The 21,712-nt window shown below is 61.5% G+C and overlaps 3 protein-coding genes across 4 annotated transcripts; all 3 read right to left on the reverse strand.

The window, feature by feature from the left end:
* Positions 1–475: 475 nt before the first annotated feature.
* Positions 476–6,854, reverse strand: FAM50A (family with sequence similarity 50 member A). Of its 2 annotated transcripts, XM_030851570.3 has the most exons (13): positions 6,637–6,852; positions 5,349–5,433; positions 5,151–5,250; positions 4,734–4,879; positions 2,601–2,677; positions 2,424–2,490; positions 2,207–2,268; positions 1,907–1,983; positions 1,625–1,679; positions 1,402–1,450; positions 1,239–1,309; positions 1,034–1,144; positions 476–923 (listed from the first exon to the last, which is right to left on the reverse strand). In XM_030851570.3, the coding sequence occupies exons 1-13, from the start codon at positions 6,745–6,747 to the stop codon at positions 915–917; spliced, it is 1,020 nt and encodes a 339-aa protein (XP_030707430.1). In that variant the 5' UTR covers positions 6,748–6,852; the 3' UTR covers positions 476–914. The 2 variants fall into 2 exon arrangements, with proteins under 2 accessions (XP_030707430.1, XP_060148794.1); XM_060292811.1 differs by lacking the exons at positions 476–923; positions 1,034–1,144; positions 1,239–1,309; positions 1,402–1,450; positions 1,625–1,679 and having other exon boundaries at positions 1,686–2,268; positions 6,637–6,854.
* A 622-nt stretch (positions 6,855–7,476) lies between these two features.
* GDI1 (GDP dissociation inhibitor 1) lies at positions 7,477–13,397 on the reverse strand. Its single transcript, XM_030851572.2, has 11 exons — positions 13,239–13,397; positions 11,945–12,052; positions 11,701–11,800; positions 11,425–11,559; positions 10,757–10,955; positions 10,365–10,496; positions 9,714–9,813; positions 9,208–9,379; positions 8,783–8,927; positions 8,604–8,658; positions 7,477–8,513 (listed from the first exon to the last, which is right to left on the reverse strand). The coding sequence occupies exons 1-11, from the start codon at positions 13,281–13,283 to the stop codon at positions 8,361–8,363; spliced, it is 1,344 nt and encodes a 447-aa protein (XP_030707432.1). The 5' UTR covers positions 13,284–13,397; the 3' UTR covers positions 7,477–8,360.
* Positions 13,398–14,022: 625 nt separating this feature from the next.
* Positions 14,023–21,367, reverse strand: ATP6AP1 (ATPase H+ transporting accessory protein 1). Its single transcript, XM_030851571.3, has 10 exons — positions 21,148–21,367; positions 20,774–20,900; positions 18,402–18,476; positions 17,939–18,132; positions 17,470–17,510; positions 16,584–16,669; positions 15,939–16,180; positions 15,406–15,453; positions 15,093–15,324; positions 14,023–14,874 (listed from the first exon to the last, which is right to left on the reverse strand). The coding sequence occupies exons 1-10, from the start codon at positions 21,300–21,302 to the stop codon at positions 14,665–14,667; spliced, it is 1,410 nt and encodes a 469-aa protein (XP_030707431.1). The 5' UTR covers positions 21,303–21,367; the 3' UTR covers positions 14,023–14,664.
* Positions 21,368–21,712: the final 345 nt, after the last annotated feature.

Raw genomic sequence — 21,712 nt, forward strand, 5'->3', positions numbered from 1 at the left:
TGGTGGGCTTACCTTCCTCAGCCTCCTGGAGCTGGGCCCAGGGGAACCAGGGGAGCTGGCCGCCAAGGCGGGGCAGGAAGCAGGAGCACACATCCCCAAGACAAGTTCCCCCCTTGGGGCCGTGACAGCGACCAGCCCCAGGGCAGCCTGAGCAGAGCTGGCCGTGGGTCGGGTGGGCAAGCAGTGAGTACAGGGCATCCACAGCGGCCTTCCCGTGTCCAGTCTGGGGAGAGATGCTGTGACAGGGATACAGGGTGGCTGGGAGCCACAGGCCAGCCGTGTCCCTCATGGAACGGGCAGCTAGGAGACACAAAGGAGCCCAAAGTCCTGGGCGGGAAGCACGGGGAGGAACGCCCTTCCTCCCCATGTAGGTGCCGCAGTGGGGACGAGCTGCGCCTGCTGAGGCCCCAGTGGATCCCTCCCACCCTCCCACCCCTGCCAAACACACGCTTTCTTGCAAGACACAGAGCAGAGATACGGTATAATCCCATTTATGTGGAACTTCCAGAACAGACAGATCCACACAGACAGAAAGTAAACTAGGGGATGCGAGGGGCTGGGGGTCAGCTGCTAATGGACGTGGGGCCTCCTTTCGGGGTGATTCACAACACTATGAATGTACTAAGTACCCCTGGATGGTACACTTTCAAATGGTCACAACGGTGAATTCTATGCTATGTGAATTTTAGCTCAATAAACAAAAAAATCTTTAAAATAAAATGCACAACAGGTGCTCTAGCTCTGACGTGTGTATCTCTGTCGTAAAAGAAAAAGGCGGTAAACACAGCACCAGGGGCAGGGGCTGAGCAGGCCCCGTCACGTCTCGGGAGCAGGGAGCCGGGCGCCTGGAATCCTGGGGCCGCAGGGAGGGCGCCGCAGGGAGCCGGAGGGGCTGGGGCTGCGCTGCTGCCACATCACCGGATCTGGTGCAGGACGAGGGGACAGAGAAGGAAAGGTGAGCTGAGCAGGGCCGGGCGGGCCTCCCGCCGGGCAGCCAGGCCAGCTCCCACCCAGTGCTCGAGGGCTTCTGTACCGTGTACTTGTCCCACTTCTTCTCAGGGTCGTAGGGCTCCCAGCGGCTGGCGGGGAAGATGTGCTTGTTCTTCTCGTACCAGCTCCGCAGCACCACCTTGCCCGCGTGCGACTGAGGACGGGAGAAGGGCCGGGCGCTGCGGCTCAGGGCTCAGGGCCACGTGTCTGGACCCCTCCTACCCGCGCAGTGCCCCTGCCCACCGTACCTCATCCTTCTCCACGGTGGCATCACTGAGCAGCCGCACGTCATCGTGAACGTCGAAATTGAAGAGGGGCCCTGCAGGGACAAGGAGACAAGAGGCCAGGCCCCGTCAGCTGCCGCCCCGTGACACGGGCAAGTGGCCGGGGGGCGGGGCCAGGCACACTCACCGCTCTTCCCTCGTGCCTTGGTGACGATGAAGTCATAGAAGCTGTGGTGCTACGAGCAGAGGGCAGGAAGGTGACGGCAGGTGAGCCACCTCGGCCGCCTGCAAGCCGGGTTCCAGCCCTGCCCACCCGAGCCGAAGACCCAGGGCAGGCGGGGCCCCCCTCGAAGCCCCCAGGTGTGCCACGGCCCGAGACCCTCCCCGCAGCCCCCAGAGAAGGGACTCACGTGGGGTATGATTAGGTCCTCCTTGATGTACATGAGCTGCTCCACCCCTGCCGACCTGAGGGAGAAAGGACCAGATAGCAGGTGGCCAAGGACACCGGGGCACCAGAGCTAGGAGGCAGAGGCCCGCGATGCTGGAAGGGGGATGGGAAAGGGGGCACGGCCCCCTTCTCAGGAGCACGGCGCCCGGCGTGCCGCGAGCAGCAGCCGCCACCTGGGGTCCCGAGCGCCAGGGCTGAGGCTGCAGACTCCGGTGCACCCCGCTGCACGCCCGCGCAGCCCCACCTGAGCTCGCTGAAGTCTTTGCGCAGGATCTCGAGGGCCTTCTGCAGGAACTGCTGCATCGTGTTGCCCTTTTTCATCTGTGAGTGACCCAAGAAGAGGCAAGAGGGAAACCGTGCGGGGAAACCAACCGAGGAGTTGGGAAGGGAGGACGGAAGCCCGGAACCCTCCTCCCTGCTCCCCCCGAACCCCCAGGAGCCACCCATACCAAGGGATTGACAGCTCCTTCCCACCGAGGCCAAAGGAGGCTGGGCCCGAGGGGCGAGGGGCATGGGGCACGGGGCGCAGGCCCCGCAGCGTCACCTTGACTGTACGCCGGTGCCCAGAGCCATCCCAGTAACTGAAGGTGATCTCGATCTCCTCGCCTACAAAACAGAATTGCCGCTTGGCCTCCAGACCCCGGTGTCCCCACTCCCTGCCAGCTCCCTGGGGCTCGGGGCGCTGCCCAGAGCAGCGCTGGCAGGAGCGCGGGTGCGGCTCCCAGCCCCGGGCCACACACATCCCCCTCCGGGAGCCTCACTCTTGATCTTCTCCTGCTTGGCTTCCCACTCCTGCCGCAGCTCCTCCCGCAGCCGATTCTCCTCCTCCTGGAAGAGAAAGAGGCAAAGGAGGGAGGCCCAGGGCTGCCCAGGGGGCACGCAGGGCCCCACTTCCTGAGCAAAAGCCTCTGCCAGGGTCGGGGTCAGGCCGCCTTTACCTCCCGGTCTCGGTCAGGCAAGAAGCTCGTGTCCACATCTGGGTTCTTCCCCAGTTTCCTCTTCTTTGTGGTGATCTCTGGAGCAAAAGGAAACACAAGGGTCAGTGGCACGATGGCCCTTGCCTCCGGGGCACCCCAGACCTTTGTCACCCAGGCCTCAGCTCAAATGCAACCTCCTTGGAGGCTTCTTGGACTGTCCTGGCCAGGACGCACAGCCCTCTTCACAGCACCTATGGAAACCTTTATGAGAGGTGCCCTTGCCAAGGGGCCTTCACCTTGGTCTCCACTGCCAGCAGCTGAACAGGAGGCTGGTACCAAATTGTTGCCCCATCAGCTGTGACCTGGAGTGCCTCGGGGGACTTAAGGCCTCAGTGCCGGTGCCAGAGGGAGAGAAGGTCCTTTGCACCAGAGGAGCAGGACATCCACATCTGACGTCTCATCCACTCTTCACGACAGCCTCAAAAGGTTACGACGTTCCTTTTTACCAGGAGACGAAACTGAAGCCCAAAGTCCTATGGTTGCTACTATCAGAACCCGCGGGGAGGAGGGAAGGAGAGGCCCCACTTGGGCTCAGGCCAGGCCTGACACCTTGGACTCTGCAACTCACTTTCCCCAATTAGGACACAAATGAACGAGAACAGTGATTCTTTAACTTGCTGGTCTCGGCACCCTGGACAGTCTTACAAGTCACCAAGGACCCCAGAGAGCTCTTGTCCCTGGGAGTTGTAACCGTTGACAGTCACCAAACTGCAAATTAAATCTGGGAAGTGCCAAAGACTCGAGAACACGAAAGCATGCATTCTATCAGCTGTCGGAGGGAGGGCGGCATGCCACGTCATGTGACCTCTGGAAAAATCCACTGCACGCTCATGAAAGAACAAGAGTGCAAAAGGCCGAGAGCGTCTTAGCACAATTATGAAAATGGTTTTGACCTCGCAGACCTCTCGAAAGGGTCTCGGAGACCCCCAGGGGTCCCTGGAGCACTCTTTGAGAACCGCCGACCTAGAAGACAAGCCCATACTCCAGGGCAGGGGTTCCAGCGCCTGGACAAGTTACAAAAATTCCACGCCAGCTACCCATGGCCGGGCCCCGGAAACCAAACCTCCAGGGGGAGGGAAGCACCCTCAAAGCCCCAGTGACACACAGAGAGGTTGAAAGCCTCCCCCCAGAGCCGTGCTGTCCCAAAGGTGGCCTCTGCCACACAGATGGGCAGCTCACACCAAATGGAACTGACCTGCCCGTGGGAATATTTTAGATACCAAATATTACTAGTTACTGTTACTAAACAGTAGTGAGACTACCCCAGGGGTTTCCCCCCCGGGGGGCTGGCAGCCTCTTCCTCCTGACAGCACTGGCCGCTCCCCTCAAAGCTGTCCCAGTGCCATCCCCTGCCGTGGTTCCCCAACACTGATCCCAGGCCACCACATCCTGGCCGTCACGCTTTCTAACCCAGGCCAGGCCTGTGCTGCATCCTCCCCGGTCCTCAAATGCGTCCACTTCTGCCCGCTCTGCTTCTGGGCACACTCATCTCTTGACTCTGCATGCTTCTCACCCGCCTCTCTCTGGGTGCTAATGAGATTCCCCTCACCCTGAAGGCCCAACTCAATTTTCTCCCCCTCCCTTGGCCCCAGCGAGACACACGCTTCCCTGTGTGTCTCCCACCAGGACAGGGACGGCACCCGGCTTCTGTCCGTCTGCCTCGGCCCTGGCCCGGCCGTGAGCGGGTGCCCAGCACACAGGGGCCCCATGGTGACCTCAGCCTTCCCGAGTCGTTCCTGTGGCCCCTTGTTCCCTTGGGCAAGTCCTGCACTGTCCAGTGAGCAGCCGCTTAGTTTCTGCGGTTGGGTCAATTTACACTGAAATTATTCAAACAGAATTAAGTTTGGTGCCCAGCCACACGAGCCCCACACAGCTGCCCAGGGACCACACAGCTGGTTCCCACTCAATCGGCCACCAAAAGCGAGCCCCCCACTCAACTTTGCCACGGTGAAGGCTTGGCCCTTTCCCTCCTGCCCCAACTTGTGAGGTCCGGGACCCCGAATGCGGCGGGCAGTCAAGGCTGTTGGCAGAGGTGCTTCTTCACTTGCGAGCTGGATGCCAGGACAGAGCTCTGCCAGCGGGACCTGCCCCCACCTTCCCTCTCCAGCTCGTCGTCGTCCATGGTCGCCTCCTCCTCCTCGTCGCCTGCCTCGTCCTCTTCCTCCAGGGTGAAGGACAGGCTGGAGATCTTCCGCTTGGCCTCCTTCTTGCGCTCCTTCTCTCGCAGCTTCTCCAGCTTCCTGCCGAGGCATGGGTGGCCGTCACGCATGTTCCCACCCCCGAGGCCCCTTCCCCGACCCAGAGCCACCTGTGTGCTCAGTGCGGGTCCCACTCAGCGCAGGCCCAGAGGAGTCCTACTGGCCCGGGGCACTTCAAGTTCACGGGCAGGCAGGGCTCTGATGATGAAAAAGGGTCCCTCCTCCCCTTCCACGTGCAGGACCAGCCTGACCCGCCCCCAAGCACGAGCTCCATCCAGAGGGGAAGGCCGCTGGCTGGGAGGAGACGACCCACAGCTGCAGCTCCTTCGACTGCTCCTTCTTGGCCAGCTGCTTCTCCCGCTCCTTAACCAGGGCCTCCTGCTTAGCCTTCATGTCGTTCAGGGTCACAAGACCTGCGAGGTGAGGAGACGCGGGGGCAAGAGGCGGTCACCCAGAGTCAGCCATGCAGCCGGCCTCAGCCCGGGAGTGGGGACACAAGCACTTTGCTCACCCACAGTGCTGGACTTGAGCTCCGCCTCCACGGCGTCATAGTGCGCAGAGAACTTCTTGTCAATGTTGGATTTCATTATGTTCTCCTGTCCGGGAGGGAAAGCAGCAGTGAGGGCACCTGCCACCCCACCATGCAAGCGGGGACCTGGGTTCTAGTCCCAGGTGTGTCCCTAGACTCACTATGATGTGACCTTGGGAAAGACATGTCCCCTTCCCTTGACAGATGGAAGGTTCCACGGGGCTGTGAGAGGCTCTTCCAGTGCCGAGGGAACCAAGTGGGGTCGTTTCCCCGTGCCATCTGTGCTGCTCCGGCCCCTCCACAGGTCCCACTGGGAACCAGAGCTCACTCAGTGGTTGGTGTTCTTCACGCCCAGCTCTTAGGCTGAAGCTCTGGAGACCCAAGGCCAGGAGTGCCAGGAGGGAGCAGAGAGTGGCTGGCGGCCCGGTCCCTCACCGAGCAATGCTGCTCCCTCCTGCCCCAGATGTTGCCAACAGCTTCCCACGAGGCCTCCTCACTCCAGCCCAGTCCCATCCCACTTGGTACCAAGTAGGTCCCTCTCTGGCCAGCAGCCTCCACAGGTGGCGGCCAGCAGAGAAATGTACCTCCGTCCCGCCACTGAGTCCGCACTGCGACAGTGGGGCTGGGGCACAAGTGTAAACCGAGGCAGCACCGGGCCTCAGCATGCAGCCACTTCCTTGGGCCCGGCTGCCACAGTACCTAAGGCCTGCCCTCCCCTTGCGCCGAGGCCCTGCTCTTGACTCTCCCCCAAAGGCCTAAGTGGAGGGCTCCTTCCTTCCTGACGGCCCACTGCCATTGGCCACTCACTGAAGCCCTTAGTGAACCGCGAGCACCCCAGACCTTCCTGCCTGCCTCTGTCCCATGAAAAGGGCTCCAGAATGAGTCCGGTGGATTGGCTGGGGCCCACCCTTCCTGATATCCATTGGATCTGGGCCTGACTCTCAGGGCTGAAGGGCCAGAGAAAGAATGCTCTGTGCCCTCGAGGATCGCCCCAATGCCAAAAATGTAACCATTGAGTGTGGCTCCTTCCTGCTGGAGGCTTGTCACAGCCCACCTCCTCTCAGCCTTCTGCGCCCATTTTACACATGAACAGACTGTCGCCGGCTCATTTCCGCCCCTTGCTAGAGATCGGCGAGCAAGGGTCCCACCCCCACTCGCCGCCCGCGCTCTGCTCCCGCTCCCCGGGGCCCCGCACGACCCCGGGCGGCGGGAGCAGAGCACGGGCGGCGGGCCGCGCGCATGCGCCGAGGCGCCCCGGCCCAGCCCGCACCTCCGCGATTCTCTGCTTCATCTGCTCCATCTGCTCGCGCTGCTTCTCCCGCTTCTTCATCAGGTGCATGGCGCGGCCCGCCTCGCTCGCGGCACCCTTGTACTGAGCCATGGCGGCGGCGACAGCGACAGCGGTCCGGCCGAGTCTCACGGGCTGCAACGGCTGTGGAGTCGGCCGTGCAGTCAACTGACCCCAGCGCCGTGACGTCGCTACCGGGGAACTCCCTGCCACCGCGCCCCGCCCCCGGCACGTGACTGCGTGCTGCCCAGCTCCGCCCCGCTAGCGGCCCCGCCCCGCCGGCCGCCGGAAGCTGGACGCCGCGGTCCCTCTCTTTATAGGTTCCCCATCAGTTCCTCAACAATAACCGCCGGTACGAGGCTGGGTTCCCAGTCCTGCTTCCCTCTGTTGACCCCAAGGCTGGGCCCCCGGGCCCCTCACTTCCTCGATGTTGATCTCAGTCTAAGGGCAGATCCCCATCCCCTCGCTGACTCCCTGCCTGAGAGCGTTCTGGTTCCCCCTGCTTCCTTGGCTTTGACTCCCCTCCCAAGACTGGGCCCCAGCCCCGCGGTTCCCCAGGCCATGAGGCTGGGCCTGCGCTTCTGCTTCCCCCACCTCAGCCCCCACCCCAGGCCAGACCCCTCTCCCTCGATTCCTCTCACATTGACCCCTTGGGCAGCGTGATGTGACCTGTTTCCTTCCTGATGGAGTCACCTCTTACAGCCATCAGGAGCAAAGCTAAACCCCACGCAGTCCCAAGCCTGGGTAGGAAAGGAGGACAGCCCAGGGAGCCAAGGCCCTCTCCAGATGCAGCTTTGGGGAAATAAAACGAACGATCTGGGCTCAGGTTTCAACACAGTTTTATTGGGAGGTTTTGTTTTCTGTGAAATACACTAGAGGTTGGGGAAGGGGACACATTCACTTTGCAAGATAAGGGTTTCCCACCACTAAGGGGAAGGAATAGGGCAGGGCACACGGGGTTTGGATCCATTTTCCCACCTCCTTCTGCTTTGCTCACATGTCTTTTCTCTCTCAGCAAGTACCAGCAGACACAAAGACAAGAAACAAAAACCAAATCAACCTCCAATGGGGCCACACCCAAGCCCTCTTCCTTCCCAGGCTGCACCAGGGTCGCCAGGGTTAGGAAGGCCAGGCCAGGGTAGCTGCTCCGCAGCCCCAGGCCGCACCGTGAGGCTGCAGGGCACAGTGCTCCCTTCTCACACAGGGTGGGCCGAAGTTAATAAATTAGAATAAATTACGGGGGTGGGGTAGGGAAAGGACTGCAACTTTGTGCTGGGAGGGCCCCTTCTCTCCAACACACAAGAGCTGGTGGGGGGAGGCAGGGGGCATCTCCAAAGGCCACTAGAGCAGGGGTAAGAGCGGTGGGGGCAGAAGTCAGCTTTTCCTCCACGTTCCTCCCGAACAGAGCAGAAGAATTAGGGGTGGGGGGAGAGACACACACAAGGAGAGGAACCCCCTTCTCCCAGGATAAGGAAGGGCCAAGAAAGAGGATACTAACCAACCCCCCCCCCCGCCCCGTCTCCCAAACCATCACTAAGGTTAAGGATTTGGTCAGTGAATCAATGAGGTGGATGACAGGAATGTGGTGGGGGAAGCAGAAGATGCTGGAAACGGGGGTGCCCAGCCACGCCCATCTCCCCAGCCCTTGAGGAGAACAGGCTCAGGTTGGGGCAGAGGGTACCAGGGGCTGGGGCCGGGGTCGGCAATCACTGGTCAGCTTCTCCAAAGACATCGTTCTGTTTGCGCTTCATGTTCTCAAAGTCAAAAGCGGAGCCTGCCATGCGCTTGTAGATGTCTTTGATGTCGTTGCAGGTTGTCTCAAAGTGTGTAGTGGCATCATAGGAGCAGGAACAGAACACCTGGAAACAGCCAGCGCCCGGGGCCCGAGGTGAGCTGGGCAGGGGCCCTGGGCGGGCAGCCAGGAGCCGGGGCCGGGACAGGCTGCTTACCTGGCTCTCAGAACCATCGTCGATGGGCTCGTACAAGTCACTGATGGCCACAAACCTGATGGGCAGATGGAAGGGACGAGACAGGTCTCACAACCAGCCTTGCCCTCCCTGATGCCCACCCTCCGGCTCCTTGGCTCCCTTCCCCCCCCAGCTTCCGCCCCAGCCCCCCAGCCCCTCACTTCTGGTCAATGGGCTCCAGCAGCTCCAGGGCCGGCTCAACCTCCTTTTCGGGCTCTGCGGTCTCCACCGTGGTGCTGGCGATGGCAATGTACTTGCCCTGCGCGGCCACATTGTGTGCATAGGAGATCATGCACACGTAGATGTCTGTCCGCAGGAAGGGCTCGGTTAACACGGGCATGTGGGGGGCCAAGCTCAATTTTGGCCCGCCCACCCTCCCCAGCCCTGCAGAGCGGGCAGCATCCAAGCTGCCACCCTCACGGAGGAGAAGAGACCAAGCCAGCCAATGCCTTGGACCTCAGGTCATGGGGACTGCAGTGTGGGTCCCTGTTCTCCCATGGAGGGGTCTGGCAGGGAGCCAGCCCCCAGGCTGAGGGGAAAGGCATGAGCCACACCGGAGAGAACACGTGACTTCCTCCAGTCCTACCTGACTTCCTGTTGACCTGGTTCTGGGGGATGATGATTTGGCAGGAGTTGGCATCATTGGTGTTCTTGATGGGGTGGCTGAGGATACAGATGATACGGATAACCTGGCCAGCCTTCCGCACGCGGTCTGGGACGTAGCTGGGGTCACAGATCAGCTGCTTGCAGCGGGCCACCTGTGAAAACACCAAAAGGCCTTGTCCCTATCTAATCACACCCCTCGGGGTTTCAGGGCCTGGACTCACGACGAGGGCTGGCAGCTCCGGCAGGCAGGACACTCCCACAACATGCAGCTTCCTCCTGTACCTCGGGGAGGGGGGCCCTGATACACAGACGTCTGCCAACAAGATCGGCTACATAGTCTTCTTCTGGAGCCCCGGTCCCCAGCCCGAGGCCCTCAGAGCCGAGCAGCAGCGGACCCAGCAGAGCCAGGGTCACTGGGAAGAGCACCTCTAAGGAGGGGGCGAACCCCGCCCAGACCAGCGTGCCTGCGCGGCGGGGACGGCTCACCTCTCCCTCGGACTTCACGCCCACCACCTTGCCGTTCTCCATGATGATGTCATCCACGGGTTTGTTCAGCATGTAGGTCCCCCCGTAGATGGCACTCAACCTGTGGTGGGGAGAGTGATGGTGAGGGCGCCCTCCCAGGACAAACGGGGACCAGTGATACTGCGCCACCTGCCCCTACCAGCACGAGGGTGCAGAGAAGGCGGCCCCAGGCAGGCAGAGCTCAGGAGACCTGGCGGCCCTTCCCAACTCTGTCGCAGCCACACACTCAGGACTGAACCTGGAGTGCTCCTTCCTCTCCGGAGCTTATCGCCAGAATGCTCGGCGAAGGGCTAGCGTGAGGGTGGCTCCTCACGGAAATGTTCTGGGAAACAGAACGAAGGGCTCTGGAGAATCCGACTCGAGGTTTCCAGGCCCCGTGCCCAGTCCTAGCGCTGCCTGACTCAGGCCAGGAGCCAAGCAAGCCCCCATCTGTGGTTCTTCAACTCTGAACGTCAGTACCCCACTGTGGTGTCACCACCCAAGGATGGAGTGAAATGAACTAGGACCACAGTGGGAAAGTACAAAATGCTGTGGAGGTACCCAAGGGGGCCGTTTCCATCGCTGGCCTCAGTCCTTCTTGGGACCGCCAACCGACCGAAGCCACGCCCTTACCTTGCAAAGCCCTGGGGCAGCTCGCCAAGGCCGTAGAGTGGGTACAGATACGGGCTCTTGCCATACCGGGCCAGGGACTCGCTGTACAACTTGATGCGGTTGATGGTCTCAAGACAGGGCTGGTCCAGGTAGCTGGGGGGATGGGGTCAGAAGAGGCTCCAACAGCAGGACCCCCAGTTCACCCCACCCAGGCACCGGGCCAGCCTTCCCACCACCCTCAATGGCCTGGGGAAGCCCACGGGTCAACTGTAGGGAAGGGACAGAAAAGGCGACAGGCAAGCGAGCACGAGGCTGAGTACGAGAGGCGTGGGCCAAGAGAACAGCAGGCAGGAGCAGGTAGGGCAGGGTGAGGGCCGGATGGGGGGTGGTCTGCCATGCCAGTTTCCCCTCACTCATCGGTGCGGTAGAGCGCCAGGGCATGGCCAGTGAAGTCGATGACATCCTGGCCCAAGTCAAACTTCCGGTAGACGTCACGCATGCTGGTGTTCTGGGGGTCAACGCCCTCGAAGGTCTTGGCGTCATTCTCATCAAAGTTTGCCACAAACACCAGGAACTTACGGAAGCGCCGTTTCTCAAACATGCCCATCAGATCTGCGCGGGCAACGTGAAAACAATCATTGCACCACAGACAATGAAACCCTCCATCCCACCAAGGAGGCGGAGCAAGCGCGCACCCTGGCTCCCAGCTGAGTTCTCTTGCTGACCCCCACGTGACCTCAGATGAACCCCTCTGTGCTTCTTGGCCTCAGTTTCCCCATATGTACGAAGAGTGAGTCGGGCTGGACGGCTCTGAGGGCCCTCCCGGCTCCGACACTTGGGGACGTTTCACTAATCAGGTGAAGCCCCTGTCAAAACCTGAAGTCTGTCAAGGACTCCACATCCCTTCCGCACGCGGACTCCCCTCCTGGCAACCAGCGGGAGGCATGGCCCAGGGCACAGAGGGGTGACAGAGCAAGGGGCTTCCGGTGCGGTGTGAGGAACGTGACCTTGGGCAAGGGGCGCCCTGCTCTGGACAGCTGCCCCGCCCCACGATTCCCCGGCTCAGGGGACCCACACTCACTAGAAGCCAAGGCTTCAGTCTCGGTGGATGGTACTTTGTAGATCTTGCCCCCCTTGTAGACAAAGCTGCCCTCCACCACCTTGAAGTCCAGGTAGCGCGTCACCTCTGTATACAGCAGCATCTTCACCAGCTGTCCTGCGGGGTGGTGTGGGCAAGGCAAGAGTCAGCGTGGCTCACTCCAGAAGCTCCACCTGGTCTGGCTGCCTTTCTCTGGAGTCTGACCCTCCTCTGGTCATCCCAATCACCCCCCCATAATACCTCCTTCATCTCCCTCACCGTTGGCCATGAGGAATTTGGGGATCAAGTCAACGTTCCAGTCTCGGCCCCGGCCCATCGTCTCAGGGGGCCCCTCCAGCAACTGGAAACGTTTATACAGCTGCAGGCAGAAGAGAGAGACTGAGATGCACCTCAAGGACCCCCCCCGCCCCCACCCCCCGCCCAGAAAACCTGGGGAGCTGCTTCGTTCCGCACCCCACACGAGAGGTTAACAAGGGATGGGCCTGGGCCCCAAGCACCCTACCTCCTCCAGGGGGGTGATGGAGGAGCTCTCGCCCCCATAGTAGGGGTTCCGGTCCATATGCAGCACCTTCTTCCCGTTCACGGACATGATACCCGACAGGATACATTCCTGGGCGAGGGGCGATGTTCACTGCACTCCTACCTGCCCACATTCCCACCAGGAGCCCTGATGTATTCCCCACCCCAACCCTGAGAGGAGAGCAAAGCTGGAAGGACTGTGCCCCAACGGACAGCTCCTTCAATCCGTGGCTGGTCGCCTTGCCTAAAATTGGGGGTGGTGCTTCATTTGACCACGGCTTCCTTTCATAACCTTGCTAGGCAAAAAGGTGAACAAGGAAGATCGTATCCAGCAGACACACGCAGGGTCTTCCAGCAACCCAGATACCAAGAAAGTCATCTACCTACGTAGAGCCCCACAGAAAAGCAGATAAAACACAATGAACCTCAGGGACGACCTAGCTGCACAGCCAAAGGGACCCAAGCGGGAAGCAAAAAAAGCCTTAGTTAGCATGGGACTGAAATCCCAGGCCCCACCCTGGACTACTCTTTCCTCAGAGAGGAGCTCCTGACCGTGAGCCTTCCCAGCCACGGAAGGAGCTTCTGCACCCGACTGAAGGGGATGCATCTCTCAAGGCAGCAGTCCGAGGGGGTTTGGGGGAGGGTAAACACCCTCACCAGTCACTGTCATCAGCCCAAGGACAAAGGCTGCAAATACGACTCAGCCTGAGGTCTCCACGGGAAACCGGGGTGGGGTAACGGGAATGTGGTCACTGCCCCCACTGCTGCTCCTTCTGGAACATTCCATGGGTCCCCGGGCCCCATAAGAACCCGGGGAGGCGGGATGAGGGCCCATCCTGGCCAGGTCCCCCGACCTGACCGGCGGTCCTTGTACTACTACATCCCCACCAGAATTAGCGCAAGATGGTAGGTGATGCTGGGCCGGCCTTGGGTGGGGGCCGGGTGGGCGGGGTCAGGAGCAACGGGAGACATCGGGGCGAGCGGAGGTGCGTTTTCCGGCCCTGCCGGCCGGAATAGGGAGGGCGGGAGGGGCCAGAGGTCGGGGCCCGGGGAGTTGGGGGGGGCGGCCAGAAGAGGGGCCGCTTCTTGGAGATGGGCCAAGACAGTGGGTAGAAGCAACGTCGAGGGGGGATGGGCATGGGGCTGTCTTTTCGGGGACACGAACGCCGGGGGCGGCAGCGCCACGATGGCAATGATGGGAGGATGGGGCCGAGGGCTGCAGCATCCCGGGGAGAAGAGGGCGAGGCGGAGCCCCGGACGCCAGAGGCCGCACTTACGGTGAGGCCGGTCCCCAGCACGATCACATCATATTCCTCGTCCATGGTCAGGCCTCGGTGTCAGCGCCCGTCGGCTCCTCCTCCTCCTCCTCCTTCACCACCACCGCCGCCGCCGCCGCCGCCGCCGCACTGGACCAAAGATGGCGGCGCTTCGGCCGCAGCCCGACCCCTCCGCCGCGTCAAAGAGTCCCGGCCCCTCCCCGCCCCCGCCGCGCCGACCGGGGCCACCGCCTCCCCGGGTTGGCTCCCGTGAGGGTTGCTGGGGTCCGGGCCCCAGCACCAGCGCGGCTCTGCGGGCAGCGTCCGCTCGCCAACGGCCCTGAGGGGAGAGCGGGCGGGGCGGGACGGGCGGGGCGGGCGGGGCGGCTCGGCAGCCGGTGCTGAGGTCCGCGAGGGATCCGTGCGCGGGAGCCGCACGCGCCCCGCCCCCCGGGAAGCTCAGCGCGGCCCCGCGGGTTGGGTGCGCGCCGCTGCGGCAGCCCGAGGCGGCCCCCTAGGGACGTAGGGGCGGCCATTGTCGCGGCCGTCTCCACCCCCTTCCCGGGCGCTGACCGCCCCCGCCCTCCTTTAGTCGGTTAGGGACGCAGCTTGCTAACAACCCTCTCGGCCTCCCCTGGCCGCCGGAAAAGCAGCCCGCAGGACGGACCCGTGCGAGACCCTCCCGCCTCCCTCTTGGTCGCGCTAGGCTACGGGTACCTTCGCACGCCTCCTCCGGCAGCCCTCAGCCAAGCGCATCCTCCCTTGTGCCCAGCGCAGAAATGAGTAACAAGAGGCCCAAGCATGGCGACCCGTCTTTATTTTATTAGGAAGGAAACCACGAGCCCCCCAGGCTCCTGCCAGGCACCCAGAGATCACACCCAGCCCTCCTGCCATGGAGGTCCCTTCCTTCTCAGGCCAAAAAAAAAAAAAAAACCCAGTGCACTGCTTATCCTTAGCACAACATCACCAAAAAACAATAACACCAGCCAAGCAGGACAGACAGTTAAATAGTACTTCCACACCCCCCAAACTCAGGGAACTTCCAGCTCCTGGCTGCTACAAGGAGCCCCACAGAGCCTGGGGAGGGAGCAGTGGCTACACTAAAGCACTTATAAACAGCAAGGGGCGAAGGTGGAGAAATGAGAATAAATAAGGAGAAAGGGGGAGGAGGACGGGCCCTAGAACTCATGGCCCCTTCCTTCACAATGACCAAGCCTGGGAAATTTGCCTACTGTCTACGCAGAATACATACACCTTGGTGATAGAGGTGGGGAGTGGGCAGCCCAGGGAAGACCCTCAGCAGGTTGAACAGAGAGCCAGACAGGCTAAGAGGAGCCAGGAGTCATGCTACCGTAGGCAGAGGGGAAGCCCTCCCGTCCAGCATGCCTCTGGTGGGAACGCGACGACCTGGACACCAGCACGCCCTCACCCCCCCGCAGACGCAGGGTCACACGATCTGCGTCAGAGCTATGGCGGGGCCCTTGTGGTCGTCAAAGCGGTCCATGGTCTTGAGGCTGAGGATCATGTGCAGGCCGTAGGTGAAGATGAAGAGCATGAACAGGGAGGTGAGCAGCCCCATCCAGATGCCCGGGGAGAAGAAGCCTGCACAGTCACTGGCGTAGGAGAACTGCTCACCCGTCACGTTGAAGGCCTGGATCTGTGGGACAGAAAGCACCGAGTGGCCCCGCACAGGGAGGCCCAGTAAGGGCGTGGGAGCACCAAGGCGACAGGACTCTCAACTCCATTCCCAAGCCCTAACCCCAACCCAAAGCACACTGAGACTCTTCAGGCCTCTGCTCCCCCAGCCCCTCCCAGTACTGGGCTACCTCCACCCTGGGCTCCCCACCTCCGGGCACGGTCCCTCCCCCTTCCTACCTGGAAGTCCTGAAAAGTCATCTGCCAGAGAGAGGGCTGTGTGCCGGGCACGAGGAGATTGCCATTCTTGTTCAGACTGCTGACATACTCGCAGTGGAAGGAATAGATGCTGGGCCCCGTGACCTGGGAGGCATTGAAGTAGGCGACGGAGCCATTGCTGTGGATTTCAAGGCGCTCCAGGGTAAACCAGTGTCGGGCAGACACCGGGTAGAAGCGGTTAGCCAGAATGAACCTGGGGGAGGCCGTGGAGGTGTCAGGCAGCTGGAGAGGCCGGAGCCGCACGAGCCCACCCGCACCTGCCTCTCGGACTCACCTGAATGTCACTGTGGTACCAAAGAGCTGTTCGTAGGTCAGCACAAGCCTGCAGAGTCAGAGGAAGAGGTGAGTTTTCAGGTTCTGGGATGGCCTTGAGCATCTTAGAGCAAGTTCCTCAGGTATCCTTCTACCTAAGCTGTACGGGGTCCTCACAGCCACCTGAAGAGGCAGTGCCCCCCACTTGACAGACAGGAAAACTGAGGCCCCATCACACCCTAAGTCAGGAACCAGCCAGCACACAGGTTCCCCACCTCCAGCTGAGAGCTCCTCCCTCTGGTTCACCTGAACCCATGGCCACTCCTTCAGCTCCCCCTGGGGATTGCGGAGGCTGCCCAAGGGGGAAGTAGCAGAACCCAAGGTATTAACCACCGAGGTCGGGCCGAGGACGAGAAGGCGTGAGGAGGCAGAGCTCTGAGCAACGCCCACTCAGGAGCCCTCCGCCAGCCTCCCCCCCGCCACAATGCCACCTGCATCCCCACGGCGGACAGCCCCCAACACATACTCCCTCAGTGGCACGTACTTCACCCTTACCTGGCAACGGACTCGTTCCAGAAGGAGCCGGTCAGGTTGAGGCGGTCTTCATCCCCAAAGGTGAGGGAGGTCAGGTCCTTCCAGTGGTCCCTATATGCCACCGAGAAGTTTTGGGCCCAGAACAGGATCCGGGGGGCAGTGTCGTTGTAACTCACAGGGGAAAAGATCATAGGCGATGCCGACTGTCTTTGCAGCAGCTGGCGACCCAGACCCCCAGCCACCAAGGCTACATCGCGGGCCACCTGCAGAAAGAGCCCACAAGCCTTCTCTCAACAGCCCTGGTTCTCTCAGCAGGCCCTGAAACAAGCGGCCTGCCCTTGCGGTCCCGCTGGGCACTCTCTCCACCATCTCAAGTCCCACCAGTCACGCTCATACTCAAAGCTTCCTTTGGGAAGCCTTCCCCTGGTGGCCCCTAAGCCTTTGTGATGTTTCTCGTCTCTGCACCTTAGGAACACTTGGACTTACTGTCCGAATACGCCAGCCAGTAAGGCTGTTGGGGTGAGATGGGCAGCGGCCGCCTGGAAGGAGGAAGCAGGACTTCACGGCTCACCCACGCCCCCCGCCCCGACATCTGCCCGGAGGAGAAGCCGGCCCCCCTCCAGGCCCCTGGCCACACATCCCGGAGCCCTGGGCAAGGGCACGTACCCTAGGAGGGCGGACTGCCGTGAGGGCCGCCGTGTACGGAACGTCTTCCGACTTGAGCACGCTCAGCACCTGCCCGATGACCTCATCTGAGGAGCAACGGGGGGGGGGGGGCAGAGAAGCAAGTCACAGGCGGCCGCTCGCGGCCACGCTTGCCACTGCCCGTGAGAACCCGCCCGACTGTCACACGGCAGGGGCGAGGCTGGGGCCTTCCATGCACCCTCTCGGAGGCTTCTCTTGACGGTGCTCAGCGGGATCGCCGTGTTGAGCTGGGGAGCGCCGGATGTCTGCCCTGTGCGGTCCCCGTCGCCGGCAACCGGCACGTCCTCTGGTGGGACGCCGAGACCCTCGCAGAGCCGGGTCCCAGCAACCTTCACTGGTGTTCGCTGTTTCCAGCAGCCGCTTCTCATCATCCCCCCAGCCCCAGCCTCCCCCCGGCCACCGTGGCCCCAGTCACTGAATCCCTAATGCCACATCCTAACTCAGTGGAGGGAGGAAAGACAGACAGACACAGAAAACTCCAACTCTACACCTGGAAAGTGTCCAGTGACCTTGCCAGGAGGAATGACTGTCCTTTACAGCCAAAGGAAGACCAGTCCTTGGAACTGTTTTTTGAAACGTTGCTGGTATATTCAAGCCCAAACCCGAGGATTCAGGCCGCCTGAGTGGAAACTGGCTCCAAGCTGCACACGGAAGGCCCCTGGACACCCAACAGCTCTGCCAGGCTGGGCCCAGCCAGAGACGGCCGAGGCCTGGGGACCGGCGGGGCCCTGCTCAGCTGGCCAGTTGCTGCCCTGGGAGGGCGGAGGGGCTGAGCAGCGCGGGCCAGCTCCTTGCGGCCAAGGGTGGGATGAGGACAGAAACCGTGCACCGCCCCGACCCCACTCACCGTTGCCTGTGAGCACTTCCTTCGGTGCCATCAGACCCGAGCTGGGGAAGAGACAGAATGTTAGAGACGCCCAAATCCAAACGGCCTCCGCTGCCCTGGGCCGCCGTCCTTGCCTGGTAGCCCCGCCACCTAGCACACTCGAGCTGCGGGCCCACTCCCGCCACCGGTACCTTTGCTCACCTCACAGCCCCGCCTGGAATCCCCCGGCCCTCCTCCCCCAGCTCCGGAGTCCAGCTCAAGTCCCTGCCACCTGCTCCGTGTATGGTCCCCGCTAGGCGGGCCAGCTCCCCGCCAGCAAGGCCCACGTCTGCCTTGTCTCAGGAGGCCCGACGGGCTGAGGTCCTTCCCGCCTCTTCTGGCCACACAGGCACCTTCTGGGAGGGCCTCAAGGTGCTAACGGGAGGGCTGTTCTCCTTGGCTGAGCTGCGCCACCGGGGCCTGGGCCCTGAGGCTAGAGGCCGGGCCGTACCTGGCTGTGTAGGGCAGGCGGATGAGCAGCAGGGCCGGGAGGCTGGCGTTGAGCTTCAGCTCCCGGAGGGTGGCCAAGTCCACGTGCAGGGGGCTGGCCCCGAGCTTCTCCTGCAGGTAAGTGGTCAGAGTGCTGACCGCGTACCAGTCGACGGCAGGAAGCACCAGAGAGGAGGGGGCCAGGTCCAGGGCATTCTGGGGACAGAGCGGCAGGCGAGAGGATGAGTTAGCAAGGGGCCAGTGGACCCGGGCCAGCCTCCCAGACCTCTCTGGAAAGCCACGCCCACACCCACACCGGCTCTCATTCCAGGTGACAAAGAAAACACGCCACACCTCTGGCCCTGACACTAAGGCCTTTCTACCTTCAGCCAGCATCTCTGGCTCCTGAGGGGACAGTTCTTACTGTGCTGGGAGAGGGGGCGCAGGATGGCCTCCAGGGCCTGCAGCTGGGAGAGGACCCTTACCTCCAGGTTAGAGAAGGCACTGTCCTGCTTGTTTCCAAACACGCCACCATACGCTGTGAAGTCCTCGATGCTCAGCTAGTAGGGAAGCAGGGAGATGGCCTCAGAACACTGGACTAGGGCCAGGGCAGGGGGCAGACACCTTCCCTGTGCGTTTGCAGGGCCAGCAGAATCTCATTTAGAGTCAAATTTGATCTGGTCCGAAGAGTGAGCAACGGTGTATTTTAGGGGTGGGGTGGGGCGGTGGAAGGTTCTGTCTTCTCCAGCACCCTCTTGGCAGGGTGAGGGAACAAGGAAGGTGGTCATGGGGTTGGAAGGAAGTCTGTGGGCAGCTGATTCATGGTAACCTCGGGAGTAAGAGTCAGCCACCCCCCGCGAGCAGACGGGAGGAGCTGCGGAGGGAAGAGGGAAGCTGTGGGGAGGAGCTGGGGGGCAGCCAGGAGCACTGGTTGCACGTCCCCCAGGGCAGAAGTCAGAGACAAGGAGAGCCTGCGCGCCAGCTGCGACAGGTAGAGCCGCGTCCGTCCGGTCTGGATGGGACCCTTTGCAAAGGAGGGGGAGAAGTGCCCCTCCCTGCCTGGTTTTGGTGGAAGGGGAGAGAGAGGTGAGGATCTCAGAACATGCTGGAGAAAGCACTGAAGGCTTCTGAGCTCTCTGGGCCACAGTAGCCCCAACCCCATCCCTTTTCCTCTGCAACCTAGAGATGTCCTTCAGCTTCTGCCCCTCCATCCCAACTCCCAGCTTCCTCTGGCTTTTCCCGGTTAGGCCCAGAGGAGATCTTAATCAGCTTCCCTAACCTCCTCCTGTTTAGTATACATACTTGCCCGGCCTCCTCTCCCTTCTGGGCAGGAATGTTGACCCTGTCTGGCCACCTAAGCTCTCATTCTGAAAGCCCAGGAACCACCGCTGTGTCCTCATGGCACTCCCTGCTCGAAATCACCCAAGGCTTCCTGCCACATTTAGAACTGCAACCAACGTCTTCCCCCGTTGTCTCCCAGTTCCTTGGCTGACCATCTCCTACCCCTTTCTCTCGCTCACTATACTCCAGCCACACCAGCTCTTCCACGGGCTCACCAGGGAAGCGCTCCTTGCCCAGGGCCTTTGCACCTGCTGTTACCTCTGTCAGGAATGCCCTTCCCCTACAGCCACACGGCTCCATCCCTCCCTCCACTTAGGTCTCTGCTCAGATACCACCTCCACAGCGAGCGCTTGCCTGGTCACCCTTACCTTAAACGGCATTGCCAGTCACTCTGTCCCCTTAGTCTGCTTCCTTCTTCTCTAAGGACTACAGAACTGACATTATAGCATACACCAACTTAGCATTTACCTGTCACCCTCACGACAATGTCAGCATCTCCGGGGGGGCTTGGGTTATTCTGCTCACTGCTGTGTCCCCAACACCTAGTACCTGGTACACAGTAGGCAGAGTCCATATTTGACAAATGAATGAATTGAAGGAATGCCATAAGACAGGGTGGGGATGCCAGCTACATGTTTCACACGGACTGTGAGAAATGTTCCTCACAGCCCTCTGATGTCAGTGGTGTCTTCATTTTACAGATGCGGAAAGGGGCACTTGCGGAGTATTTCACATGTCCAAAGGCCAGTAAGTAGTAGAACTAGAACTGAGTTCCAGTCTGACTACATTATTTAGCACCTCCTGGAAAGACTACAGGCCAGCACAGCCACCACCACCTGCCCACAGAACGACAGAGCAAGACCAAAAGGGGAATGAGCCATACAGGCCATCAACGAGGAACGGACAAGCAGAAGCTCGATAACCCAAACGACAGTCCTACACTGCCCTAGAACCTTCTTGTGGTCTACGTGCCTGCTTTAGGAGCAGAAAGACCCAGATGGGAGGGTAAACAGTGTGCTGGATATGAGCACAAACCTGGGGTGGAGGGGTGTCCAACAGACTCAGGCTGGAACCAGCTGTGGCTTGCACAAGCCACACAACTTCAGCCAATCCTTCTTTGGCAGTAAAACCGAGATAATGACATCAGCTCAGCATAGTGCGAATGAAGCACTCAGTAAGTGATCATTCTTCGATTCTCTCTCTTACGATGATTACAGTTAGAATCACGACTCTGCCACCCATTAGCTGTGTGACCTTGGGCAAGTCATTTGCCATCCTTGGGCATCACTCTTCTGATCTGTGAACAGGGCTCATCATCCCCACCATGCAGAGTAGATCATTCCCACTGAACGTTCTCCTACATGCCTTCCCAAGGGAGGAACCACACCTCCCTAGAGTTGGGACAAGGTCACTGAAGCTTCCCTTGAGGAATGGGCCTCAGTGTCCTGGGGCGGGGGGGGGAGGGGGCCTGCCTGCCTCCTGATGACCGAGGGAGAGAGGGCTGTGGCAGGCGCACCTTGTCCTGAAGGAAAAGCAGCACGTTGCGGGGGCCCAGCTCCAGGGCGGGGTCTAAGTAGGTAGAGAGCTGCATGTCGCTGGTGATATGGCCCTCGTGGGTGTCGGCCGCAGGAGCCCAGAGGTCTCTGGCAGGGGACAGAAGACGTGCTGTCAAGCGGAGGCTCATGGCTTGAGATCGGAAACCCACGGGCTCCCAGCTTGATGCGTGGGGCCCAGAGCTTAGACCCAGCCCACTCGCTATGGAGCCGCCGAGTAAGGGACAGTCCCCCTCTGGGCCCCGCCGCCCCTCGCCAAGGACAGCCCCGGAGTCGGGCGAGGGCACCTCAGCCGACGCGGCGCGCAGCGCAGCCCGCCCCGGCCCGCCCCGCTCACCGGTCACTCGACCACAGCACCAGCGGCACCTGCTGCTCCGACGCCACCGCCACCGCCGCTGCCGCCACCATCACCAGCGGCAGCCATGGCATCTGCCAGAGCGCCAGGGACCGCCGCATCCCCGCCCGCACTCGATCCACCGCCGTCGCCGCCATCAAAACCTCTCGGCCTCCACTGCCTGGACCCACCGCGGCCGCCGCAGATCAGGTGACCGTCGCCCCCGCCCGAGCTCCGCCTCGAGCCGCCATTGGCCCGGGCGCAAGACCGCTTTCCAGACCCTCAGGTTATTGGACGAAGTGGATGCCACTCACAGCCGCTCCTTTTCACTGGTTGGCTGTACGTGTCTCCAGGCGCGCAAGCTCCAAGTAGGAAAGGGGGCGGAACCGAGCTCCGCCGGCTCCCACAGCCTCCTGCCCCTCTGCGGACGCCGCGGGTTCCAACCCTGCAGAAGGAGCGGGGCGGAGCGGGCTCCGCTGGTTCCCACACGCACAGCTTCCCCCTTCCCTGTTTTAATCTTCTTAGTGCTTAAAGTAGCAAGAGTGGTTTCTTTTTCCTGCAGATGGAC

The sequence above is a fragment of the Globicephala melas genome, chromosome X (assembly GCF_963455315.2).
Source record: "Globicephala melas chromosome X, mGloMel1.2, whole genome shotgun sequence".
NCBI lineage: Eukaryota > Metazoa > Chordata > Mammalia > Artiodactyla > Delphinidae > Globicephala > Globicephala melas.